The 12,786-nt window shown below is 39.0% G+C and overlaps 1 protein-coding gene across 1 annotated transcript in view; it reads left to right on the top strand.

The window, feature by feature from the left end:
- The window catches only part of LOC107285921 (alanyl-tRNA editing protein Aarsd1-like), a 47,550-nt gene that overhangs the window by 3,858 nt on the left and 30,906 nt on the right, over positions 1–12,786 (top strand). Inside the window, 4 exon segments of the mRNA XM_015814191.1 lie at positions 2,506–2,619; positions 3,170–3,236; positions 6,932–7,030; positions 7,946–8,035. Of these exon segments, the coding sequence (XP_015669677.1) occupies positions 2,506–2,619; positions 3,170–3,236; positions 6,932–7,030; positions 7,946–8,035 (370 nt within the window).

Below are 12,786 nucleotides of genomic sequence, written 5' to 3'. Positions count from 1 at the left end.
CTGTTTCCTAAAGCCTTATCATTTCTTAATAATAGCCAAGTAAGTACCGGTAATCCCCAAGTTATGAGCGTTCACATAACGCTTGTTCAAAATTACGTGATGAGTGTCCCCTAGTGCTTACGAGCAAGTCCCCGAAATTACGAATATTGCAGCACCAGGCAGTCGTTCGCCCTTACAAGTGACCTCAGTGGCTCTGCAACATTCATCCTGGTTATTCCCTCCCTCACTCCCCATCCCCGCCCCGGATCTCCCTAGGCCCCAGGCCTTCAATACTCACCCTGCGAAGATCGAGATCCTTCGCTTTCTTGGCTGCTCCAGGCCTTCGGTGTGTTCACAGAGAATGTAGGCCTAAAGTAACACAAGATTACGCGAGATCAGTGGGGCAAGATCTCACGCTACTGATCTCGTGTGATGTCATGGTACTTTAGGCCTCTATTCTCTGTTACAGAGAATGGAGCTGAAGCTGGGGGGCGCTTCCATGTGCCTCCGGAGGGTGGATCGGGACGTCGGAGGCTTTTGCCAGGCTGTTGCTGCCTGGATCTGAGGCCAGGGAATGCTTCTGCGCCCCCCCTCCACGGCCTGATCCGGGCTCCGGAGGCCTTTTCCAGGCCACTGCCGCACAGAAACGGGCCACCAGAGGGCTACGTAAGCATCCCCTGGTCTCAGATCTGGGCGGCAGCAGCCTGGAAAAGGCCTCTTGAGCCCAGATTGGTCCGTGAGAGGGGGGGCACAGAAGCATTCCATGGTCTCAGTTCCGGGTGGCAGCAGGAATTGCGGCAGAGAAGAGACAGATTTTTTCAAAGTGAATCCAGTGTGGCAGGAAGGGAGCGGAAAGCATGAGGTATCTTAGTGGGTCGGGGAGGCCTTGGGGGCCTGTTCCATCACTAGGCCCTCCATGGCCTTCCCCACCCTGAGACACCTCATGTTCACTTAATGAGCCATGTGTGTTTTAACGAGCAAGGGAGCGATCTCGTTCAAGGTACAAGATTCAGTCTATGAGTTTTCGAGTTACAAGTGAAATGGGCAGGCTCCATTACACTTGTAACTCGAGGACTACCTGTATGAGGGAAATGAGCTACTCAGCACACAGATGACAACACTGCTTCTAGAGTTAAAGATCCTGCTGCTGTTCTTCACTGCTCAGGTGCTTCAATGTCATTTGTGAAAAGAGATTTTCCAATCCAGTTGGTTACAGTTTAAGTTGAGATAGTTGTTCCTTACTGTCTTTTTCACAGGACCATTGTGAGTAGTTCCTCCATCAATCCAGCTACACAGATCAATAGCTACCAGATGGTTCTGTACTAAATAAAGCAAGTTTATAATGGCATTTACATATATCTGCTTTAAGAAGCATAAAATTCTTGCAAGACCAACTGAGAAAAAAATAATGAAACATACAGTGCCTTGTAATAATTTAAAATAGAACTCTCTGTATTATATTTTTTTCAGTTTGATGTAATGGTTATAATGATGACTTAGAAACTAGGGGACTGGCAGTTCTAGGCCTCCCTTAAGCATAAAAGCTGCCTGGCTGACTTTGGGTTAATCACTTTCTCAGCCCAGCCCACCTCAGGTTATTGTTGTGGGGAAATAAAAGGCAGGAATACGGATAGTTCTCAACTTACAACAGTTCACTTAGTGACCATTCAAAGTTACAACAGCACTGAAAAAGTGACTTATGACCATTTTCACACTTATGACCGTTGCAGTAACCCCATGGTCACATGAGCTACATTCAAATATTTGACAACTGACTCACATTTATGAATGTCCCAAGATCATGGATCACCTTTTGCAAATTCTGACAAGCAAAGTCAACCAGGAAGCTGGATTCACTTAACAACCGTGTTACTAGTTTAACAACTGCAGTAATTCACTTAATAAATGTGGCAAGGAAATTCGTAAATGGGGCAAAATTCACTTAACAAATTTCTCACAGCAACATAAATTTTGGACTCAGTTGTGATCATAAGTTAAGGACTACCTGTATTTAGTATGTTCATTGTCTTGAGTTATATATTAAAAATGAAATGATAATAATAAAGTCTAGAATTATAATGGACATAAGAGTACCTGGAGACAAGAGATGAGATAAGAACTGGAGAAGATAACAAAATACAGGACCTGCAAATAGAAGTTGAGTGATTATGGCAAAAAAAGCAAAGATAGTATCAATAGTATTAGGTGGCTTGGGTACAATCCCAAAACAACTGGAGTATCACTTGAATACCATTGGCATTGACAAAATTACTATCAAATCATCTGAAAAAGGCAGTTCACTTGGAACAGTTCACATCCCATGACAATACATCTTTAATACCATTAAACAACATCCGCCTGCTGCAGATTGTTGGAAAGGATGAACTAGGTGGATAAATATGCCGGATCCAGTCTAAATATCTCTGCAGCTAACCATAATATGGAATAGCTGGAGGTCCATAAGTTCTTTGGATGGCATTCACACTTTTACCACCCCATTGTGCATTCTTCTTTTGTTTCCTTAAGACAACCAGCCAAAACTCTATGGTATGACCGTCCACGATATGTATTTCTGGAATTCTGTGTGGAAGACAGCAGGGATGTAAAAGTGGACCTTGATGATTACAAGGTAATATTCAGGTAAGAAAACATTGTCTTCTATTTTAGGAAAGTATGCCTTTAGAATGTGGATTAGTAATGTTTAAGTGATATAAAAGTAGTCCTTGACTTACAAGCACAATTGGCACCAGAAATTCTGTTCTAAGCAAGGCAGTTGTTAAATAGGTTGTGCCTGATTTTGCAACCTTTTTTGTCTGTTGTTAAGTGAATCACTGCAGTTAAGTGAATCAATGGTCAGTAAGCAAATCTGGCTGCCCCCACTGACTTTGTTTATCACCAGCTGGAAAGGTCATAAATAGTGACCACATGATCTGGAATGCTACAATTGTCATTAATACATGCCAAGTGCCCAAATACATGCCAAATTTTGATCTCCGATCTATGACAGTTGTAAGTGCAAGGAATGGTTCTAAGTCACTTTTTCAGTGCTGTTGTAACTTCGAATGGTCACTAATTGAAGGGTTGTAAATCGAGGACTACTTGTAATAGCTGCTTTACTAAGCCAGTTATCTGCAGTAGTATTTGTGAAAAGAGAGTCTTTTAAATGTATTTACTATATGTCTTTCTGCAGCTGTAAGAATACTGATGGCACTGAAATATACAACGAGATTCACTTTTATGCCCGACTAAATTCCAAGGTAAGCAAGTGAATTAAGAGGACCTAGCTCATGGGAGCCCTGGGATGGAAGAGTACATCTGTTTTCCTTTGATATAGATAGTCCTCAATTTACAATCATACTTGGGACTGAAATTTCTATTATAAGTTGGTGTGGTCATAAAGCAAGATGTCATGTGACTGCACCAATTTATGACAGCAAGCCCAACTCTCCCCATTGTGATCATAAATTGAGAATTACAGGTCATTAAGTGAGTACCCACCACACAATCTAAACTATTCTGACCTGGTCCCTCCAGCCCTAAGCCTCAGTAAGTAAAGGGTCTGCCACTAACGCTCCCACTTGCCTCTCTACCCACCTCAATCTCTTTCCTTTTGGCCGCCCTATTCATGGGAGTTATTAATGAGAGACATTTAACAACCCCTATGTAGCAAATACCAGAAATAAATGAAGATGATTACACAAGAAGATTTTTGTTAGGAAGCATACTTTTGGATTAATCATACTTCGTTAACTCTGTGAGACATTTATGTGATGTTGTCAACAAATTATTAGGTTGTAACTCTTCTCAATTTTCTCATACTATAAAGAATCGGTTTTTTAAAGAACAGTGGTATAATACCATAGGTGTGGATGATTTTAGCACTACTATTTCTTTTACGGGATAGATTCAACTGTTCAGTGATGTATTGAATAGAATGAATACATCCTTAAGATTATACCCTTGCATATCTCAACTGTTTCCTTTTGATGAGCTCTATTTTAAGAGTTTATTTTAACCAATATTTTATTTCTGTAGTATTGCTTAAATGAAAATGTGTAAATATGTTTGGTTGTTTTAACCCTTTAGTTGTGTCCAACTCTGTCAAGCACAGCTTCTTTCAATTGTTGGATGTTCAAGTTTGTATCAGATTTGATATTATAAAGCCAGCATGTTCTTTGTTTGTCCCTTCTTCTCCTACTACTAAACCATGATGTGTAGTCCATATCTATTGACACAGAGCAGTGATGATGTTAACTGGCACTGGTCTTAGTAATTCTGCAGGTATTCCATTAATACCCGGGGCTTTCCAATTTCTCCATGGCCCAGTCTACTTCTTCTTTCAAGATGTTTGGTTCTTTATTAATTATGCTGCCATCATTGTCATCTTGATGGTAAGTCAAACTGCTATAGAGTCCTTCCATATATTCTTTCCATTTATTCTTGATATTCTGCTGGTCACTTAGTGCATTCCTGTTGCAATCTTTGCTGTGCTGAAAATTTAGATTGCATTATTTTCACTATGGCAAACATGACCTTAGTATGTCCCTTCCTGTTAGCTTCTTCCAGATACTGATACTCCTTCTCCCACTACTTATTTTTTTATCTTTCCTGGCTTCCCACTGTAAAATTTTATTCAGCTTTTTAACTTCATCCTTATTACCTTTGGCTTTGGTTGTCCTTAGCTGATCAGCTATCTTGATGGTGTCATCCAATAGCAACTTGTTTGTTCTCTTTGGTTTTTGGCGTGACAGATACTTTCCAGTAATTTCCACGATGTTACTTTCGATCTCTCCTCACTGTTCATTTGGATCTTTCCTTTGTAAATTCGGTGACTCAAACCTATTCATAACTTATATGGCATATATAAGTGGCATATATAGGTGAGATGTTGGTCATCTGAATTTTGGAGAGATAATACCTTTTTTCATTTTGCACAGGTTTTCAGTTTAGCCGCTAATAGCTGATGGTCTAAACTACAATCAGCACCAGGAAGTATCTTAACAAATACAACTGAACCTTTTCAGCATTGTTGGCATAAAATGAAGTCTATCTGATTTAGATGTTGTCCATTTGGTGCTGTCCATGTGTATAAATGTTGCTTGTGTAGAATAAACCACATGTTCATGTGGTTGAGATGAGATGATTTGCCTGGCAATTTGCATTAGACGATTGCCAGCTTCATTCCATTCACCTAGCTCAGGGGTAGGCAACCTTGGCTCTTTTATGACTCGTGGACTTCAACTCCCAGAATTCCTGAGCCAGCCAAGCTGGCTCAGGAATTCTGGGAGTTGAAGTCCACGAGTCATAAAAGAGCCAAGGTTGCCTACCCCTGACCTAGCTCAAACTTGCCTACTATTCTTGCAACTCCTCCTTTACCTACCTTTGCATTAAAATCACCCATAATATATAAAAAAAACTTTTTTTTTTGTATTTGTTTGAGAGCACTTTGAAGCTCACCCTATACAAAAGTTGAATTTCATCATCACTTGGGTCTATAGTTGGGGCTTAGATTTGTAGTATAGTGATGTTGAGTGGCTTGTCTCGAATTTGGATAAATATTATCCAATCGCTGTATGCTCTGTGATTCTCAAAACATTTAGCCATTTGTTTGCAACTCCTTTCCGTCTGATATTATTTCCAGAAAACCATAAACCTGTCTGATTTGAATTGACCACTAACTGACCAGTGTAACTCACTGATGCCAAGGATGTCTATGTTCACACTAATCATTTCCCAAGGGACATGCCTCTTGCATTCCAAGTTCCAATTTGATATAACTTTGTACAGCGTAGGCAACCTCTTTCGCCATGGGCACCATCAATTGTTGGGCTTCCCGAAGGCTTTCCTCCACCAACATTATAAAATCCCTGACTGCTAACAGCTCGTCGATGCTGGAAGGTCTGCTGTTGATATCAATATCTGAGTTATATTGAGTTATTGCCATAAAGTATTCTGGTGAGATTTTTTAACAGTTCACCATTGCTTTTTGTAACCCTCCTTGTTTATCCAGGCTTGGGACTGGTATATGGTTGAGGAATCAACCATATGGCTGGACTAACGTATATAAGTGTAAAAAGTGTAAATATAAGCATAGGTTAGAAACAGTACTTTCTGGTCTTTTTCATTTATACTGCTGTGCCTCTTCCCTTCTCTATTTTATATTCAATAGGAGATTCCTTTCCCAATTATTGACAAAAAGCTTGATCTACAAACAACATTTTTTATAGTTTTAAAACATGTTTAAATTATATGAAAGAAAGGATCAAGGATGCTCTCAGGCTTCTTGTTTATTCTAGATCAGACATGTCAAACACAAGGCCCGGGGGCCAGATGCGGCCCACGAAGTGGTTTCATGTGGCCCGCGAAGCCATCCTGGAAACAGTGAGGGAACAGCCCCCGCTGCCTTGGCCCTGGCCCAGGCCAGCCGGGAGCCAATGTACAATTTTGTGGTGGCCATCTTGGCACTTGCCCTGGTGGACCATGCCTTGGCGCTGGCCCTGGTCCCACCCCCTTCTGCCAGAGACTCTCAGATCTGTCCCACTCCTGCCCAGGCCCCCACAGGCACCCTTGATGGGAATGATGTAGAACTGGTCATGCCCATCCAGTAGGCCACACCCATTCCATCCACGCCCACCCAGTAGGCTGCACCCACTCTGGCCACACCCATCTGGCCCCCCAAGGGCAACCGCAGTGCTGATGCGGCCCTCAGTGAAATTGAGTTTGACACCCCTGTTCTAGATGCAGGCAAAGATATCGCCATGACTACTGTGAATGGAGAGAACCTTCTAAAGCAAACAAGAGCAAAAATGTGGCCCTCAAATGTGGATTATATCAATATTTATAGAACTAACTTAGCTTAAATGTATACAACTAATTGCAATTACAAGTTACTTATAGAAGAATTAACTGGTAACACTCAGACTTTTTTCTACTACAATGTAATCCCTTTCAGGATTCCCACAATAAGCGTTCAGGCAGGTCCATCACACTCTTTGCACGCAAGTGGAAGGACAAAGTGCCATGGCCACGTCTCACCAAAGAAGATTTCAAGGTAGGACACCTTTCATCTTTCCTGGTTAATTAGGGAATCAATACACATAGTCCTTGTTTAATAACCACAACTGGGCTTGAGAACACTATTATTAAGTGAAGTGGTCTCTAAATCAGCGGTTCTCAACCTATGGGGTCGCGACCCCATTTGGAGTCGATCGACCATTTCACGGGGGTCGCCAAGCAAGGCTGTCCGCCATTTTTTTCCCCTTTTCCGGCGGGTGCCTTACCTCCCTTGAGCTGGGCCAGCTGGTGGTCGGCCTGCTCCGTCTCTGCCGCTTGCCAGCTACGGCTCGGCCGGCGCAGGGGGCGGAACCACACATGCGCGGCGCTCCCAGGCAGGGAAAGTCCTCGACTTACGACCGGTTGGGTAGTCCTCGACTTACGACCGGTTTAGTCCTCGACTTACGACCGGTTTAGTCCTCGACTTACGACCGGTTTAGTCCTCGACTTACGACCGGTTGGGGGTCGCGGCATTAAAAAGGTTGAGAATCACTGCTCTAAATCAAACCACAACTGTGCTTATGATCTTACTTTAGCTTTCCTTTGCTTTACAGATCTGTAAAAGTTGTAATTGTGAGGACTGGTTACAAATGGTTATGAAAGTGGGCAGTTACTAAACAAAGATTACTTATATTATCAAATCTCAGTATTAAATTTTTGATTTTTAGTCAAAGGGAGCAGTTAACATGACTTAGTTGAGATTTTATACCAGTTGAGTTGTTGGAAGCAAGGTTGGTGATAGGGCAAAATATATTCTAATTAAATACCAATTCTTTTCCTGTTTGATTGAAAAGATGGGAAAATTAGAAGGCCATTGTTTTATTTATCATTTGATTTTTAAATGCCAATTTAAGTATCAATAATAGGAGCAAGGATGGAACATGTTGTAAGAAATTGTTTATCTTATTTGCAGCCAGCATGGCTCTCAGTGGACTTTGATAACTGGAGAGATTGGGAAGGAGATGAAGAAATGGAAGCAGCCATGGTTGAACAATATGCAGAGGTGAGCACAATTATCAGACCAAGGCAGAATTCCAAAACTTACCTGATTCACTCTGAATCAGCAAAGCTGAAGCCTGAGAAAGTAGAAAGTGGCTATTCTGTATCCCAATTATAGTGCTAACTAATTATAGTGCTAACTAATAATGACAATAGGCAATAGGGAACTCATCAAATTTGCAGACAACATCAAATGAAATTCAATGGTGAAAAAAGTAAGGTTCTACATTTAGGCAAGAAAAACCAAATGCACAGGTATAGTATAGGTCAGGGGTCCCCAATCCCCGGTCCGTGGATCAGTACCAGGCCGCAACATGCCAGCAACCGGTCCGCACAAACAAGCAAAGACCCATCCATGGGATGCAGACAGCACACAAAACCGCGCCCCCTCCACGAAACCTGTCCCTGGTAGCCAAAAGGTTGAGGACCTCTGGTATAGGTGGTACCTTGCTCAATAATAGTAACTGTGAGAGGGACCTCGGAGTCCTAGTGGACAATCACTTAAATATGAGCCAGCACAATGCTAGGCTGCATTAACAGAGGGATAGAATCAAGATCACGTGAAGTGTTAACACCACTTTATAACGCCTTGGTAAGGCCACACTTGGAATACTGCATTCGGTTTTGGTCACCACAATGTAAAAAAGATGTTGAGACTCTAGAAAGAGTACAGAGAAGAGTAACAAAGATGATTAGGGAACTGGAAGCTAAAACATATAAGGAACGGTTGCTGGAATTGGATATGTCTAGTTTAATGAAGAGAAGGACTAGGGGTGACATGATAACAGTGTTCCAATATCAATGTCATGGTTCCGACAGACAGAGACGAATAAAGCAGAACTTTGAGACTTGAGAATTCCTCAAAGAACATGATTATTAGTTACAAAGTATCAGCACAGTCAAAAGTGAAACCAAGTCCAAATACACAAGTAACAATTGCCCAATACAAAGCTAAATGTCCTACCCATAAAACTATGCAAGCAACTATGTTTCCCAATATGATTATTTGGCGGGCTTTTTATGCAACACCCAGTCCCTAGTCTCGGGAGCAGCTGATGACCTTGGTTCCCACGGGACAGAAGATTATTTTGACTAACGAAGCACCTGGGCAACCCCCCTCCCTCTGTTCTATATGGCAACCTAGAATGAGAAGAAAAAATGGCTGTAGCCATGCTCATTGTAGAGTTGACAGTCGGCCCCTCTCAAAAAGAAAGAGTCTCCTGTGGGGGAAACAAAAAGCATGTTAAGTATTTCCTCGAGGCGTGTGAGGATATTTATCAGAAAACTTTTTTCTTAAGCTGTCCGCTTTTACATTGGTACAGTTCACCTATGTAGCTTCTGACAGGGGGTAGCCTTTCCAGTATTTTAAATGGGGTGAGCCCAGTGCCACTGTGCACAATATTGTTGTAGGCTACCTCCACGTAATTGGGAGATCAGCCCAATTAGTCTGCTGGTAATTAACATAGCATCTGAGATACTGTTCCGCCATTGTGTTAGCTTTTTCAGCTGCTCCATTTGTACTCAAGATGAAAGACCGACAAAAGCCCCTGAGTCAATGGTTTAACGAACTCCCTCCAGAACTTTGCAGTAAACTGGACTCCCGTCAGAAATAATCTGCTTTGGGGCTCCATGGAGCTGATATATCTGTTTCAAAAACATCTTGGTTAGCTTCTGGGCAGAGGGAAGTCCTGAGCAAGCGATAAAATGCACTTGTTTGGAAAATTACAATCCACATTATTGTGTTTCCCTTGCTCTCAGACAAATCTATTATAAAGTTCATGGCTATTTCCTCCCAAGGCTGAGAAGGGTCAGTCTTTGTTGCAGCAATCCTGGGGGCTTCTCAGGACATTTTTTCTTTTTTCTTTTTAAAGATTTTTATTGATTTTTTTTTCATACATTCAATAAATGTGCTGTCTGAGTTTACATTCACTAATACATATTTAGTTCCTAGTCCTTTATTCATTCCTCTAGCCATCGATAAAATAAGCCCCAAGTTTGATAATATTTCGTTTCTTCTTTTTCTTTCAGCCTCAGAGTCAGTCTATCCATCTCCGCACATTCTAATGTTTTTTAAATTATTTCTTCATCTGATGGTATTTCTTCATTTTTCCAATACTGCACAAATATAATTCTTGCCGCTGTTGTAACATGCAGAATCAAATACATGCTTTGTTTATCAGTCTTTTCTGGCATTATACCTAATAAAAAAAGTTCAGGTTTTAAAATCTACACATTCTCCCAACATCTTTTCTAGCCAGGCATGTATTTTTTTCCAATAACTCTTTGCTTTGCCACATGTCCACCAAACATGGTAATAAGTACTTGTTTGCATTTCCAACATCTATCTGACATGTTTTTAAACATTTTTGCTAATCTTGCTGGTGGCAAGTGCCATCTATAAAACATTTTATATAAATTTTCTTTGTCAGTTTATAATTTCTTTCCCATAAATTTTGCCATTTTTCTAATTCTATATTGTATCCAAATTTTTTTGCCCATCTTATCATTGTTTCTTTAACTTGTTCACTTTCCAGTTTCAAATTTAATAGAAAATTATAAATTTTCTTAATTAGTTTCTCGTCAGAAGTTAATAATATCTTATCAAACAAAGTTTGCTTCTTGTAAAATCCATACAGTTTAATCTAACCTGCATTTGTAAATGTGCCCACCATGATAGATTGATACCTTGATTTTCCATTTCTTGTTTAGATTTTAAATTTCCTTCAGCATTTAAAATATCTCTGTATGTCTGGATTTTTTCAAAATTAACTAAATTTGGGTGAATGAATGCTTCCATTGTTGAAAGCCATCCTGAAACTTTCAGATATATTTTACATTTTATTTTTCCCCATATTGTTAATAATGCATTTCTTATATAGTGGTTTTGAAAGTACTTATGAATTTTATTTTTCCCATACCATAAGAAGCCAATTGTAAATCATGTCCCTCCAAATATAACAACCTTTTGTTTCTAAGAATTATCCATTCTTTTACCCATGTTAATACAGATGCTTGATAATATAAAACCCACTCCAGTAAACCAAAACCTCCATTTTCCTTGGCATCTTGTAACATTTTCATCTTGATTCTGGCTTTCATTCCTTGCCAAATAAATTTCAAAATTAATGAATTTAAATCTTCAAAGAATTTTTTCTCAAGTTTTATAGGTATTGTTTGGAATAGAAATAAAATTTTTGGTAATATATTCATTTTCACTGTAGCAATTCTTCCTATTATTGACAATTGCAAGTTTTTCCATTTTTCCAAATCCATTCCTATTTGGTTCAATAATTTTGTATAATTATCTTCTTTTATTGTTGAACATCTTGCTGTTAAGTATATTCCCAGGTATTTAACCTTTTTAACTATTTGTAGTTCTATTTTTTCTGACATTAGGGTTTTTTTTTGTTTTATCTGACAATTTTTTAACTATTGCTTTAGCTTTTTTCTCTGTTTATTTTCAGTCCTGCTATTTTTCCATACTGTTCTATCTTTCCCAGTAGTTTAGGAATCATCTCCAAAGGTTTTTCTAAAATAAATACCAAGTCATCTGCAAATGCTTGTAATTTGTATGTTTCACTTTTTATTTCTAGTCCTTTAATTTCTTGTCTAATATTTTTTTTTTCAAACAAATTTTATTGGTTTTTTAATTTTTACATCAGAGTGCTCAGGAAAACACCGTGGTGAAGGGAAAATCAGTCATCCAAAAACAAAGTCATACATATATAACTGAAGTTAGTACATTAAAAATTTCCCTCTCTATTTCCCTCACATGATATAAGGAATTTAGTTTAATCTATTTCTTCATAAAATTCAGTCAGTCCAAACAATCATCATCCTGCTTTAAGCTTCACTAATTTCGATTAACATATTCAAATTCATCTTAAGTAAACATATTATTAAGACTTCGGGTATCCCTTCTACAACATACATAGTATTCCAACAATAACATTCTAGTATTTTCACATATATTCCATTTCTTAATTTAATAGATCATTGGTTAATACCCTTACTTCTCTTATTGTAAATCTCTCTAGTTCTTCTTCTGTTACAAAGTAATTTTCTATATAAGCAGAATAAAAAATAAAGAAACATTTCAGCCCGTTAAATAAAATTTAAATCTCAACCAAAATAGTTATCATGTCTAAGACAAACATATCATTACACAAATTATCATCTTACTAATTTCACATACTCAGTTAATTGTCAAATCAGTCCGAATCTCTAAAGCCTTTTTGACCCAATAAGTGAGAGTTTAAATCACATTTTTAAATCTAACTCTGGCTTTTTTTCTGTGCTAAGCTGGTGTCCATGATGCCGCATCTATGTCATCAAATCTCCATATTTGAGTACTGGTATTTATCAACAAATAGTTCTGGTCAAAGTTTTCCTCCCCATCTTCCAATATCATGTAGGTAATATAGTCAATTTTGTTCCATATTATGATTATAGCTTGATTATCCAAGTTGTCATAACTTTCAATAGATTGCATCTGGAAGTCAGTTCCTATTGGTTTTAAAAGTAAGAGTGTTTCAGTTGAAGTCATTCTTTGATCTTCAGAGTTCTCCATAGTTTGTACATAAACTTGTGAGATATCCTCTTCTGTAGTAATTAGTTGACTTGTAGAGTGATCAATTAAAGTCTTAGTCTGGGATTTTGGGTCCAAAGTTTTTCTAAAATTCAATTGGTCAGTAGGTTCTTTTTCCATCTCATTAAATTGTGTACGCTGTTGCATATCAGCTTCTTCTTGGCCTA

The sequence above is a fragment of the Protobothrops mucrosquamatus genome, unplaced genomic scaffold (genome assembly GCF_001527695.2).
Source record: "Protobothrops mucrosquamatus isolate PMUCROS unplaced genomic scaffold, P.Mucros_1.0 scaffold227, whole genome shotgun sequence".
Classification (NCBI taxonomy): domain Eukaryota; kingdom Metazoa; phylum Chordata; class Lepidosauria; order Squamata; family Viperidae; genus Protobothrops; species Protobothrops mucrosquamatus.
Note: the sequence above shows the minus strand (reverse complement) of the source record. Positions and strands in the feature narration are given on the sequence as shown.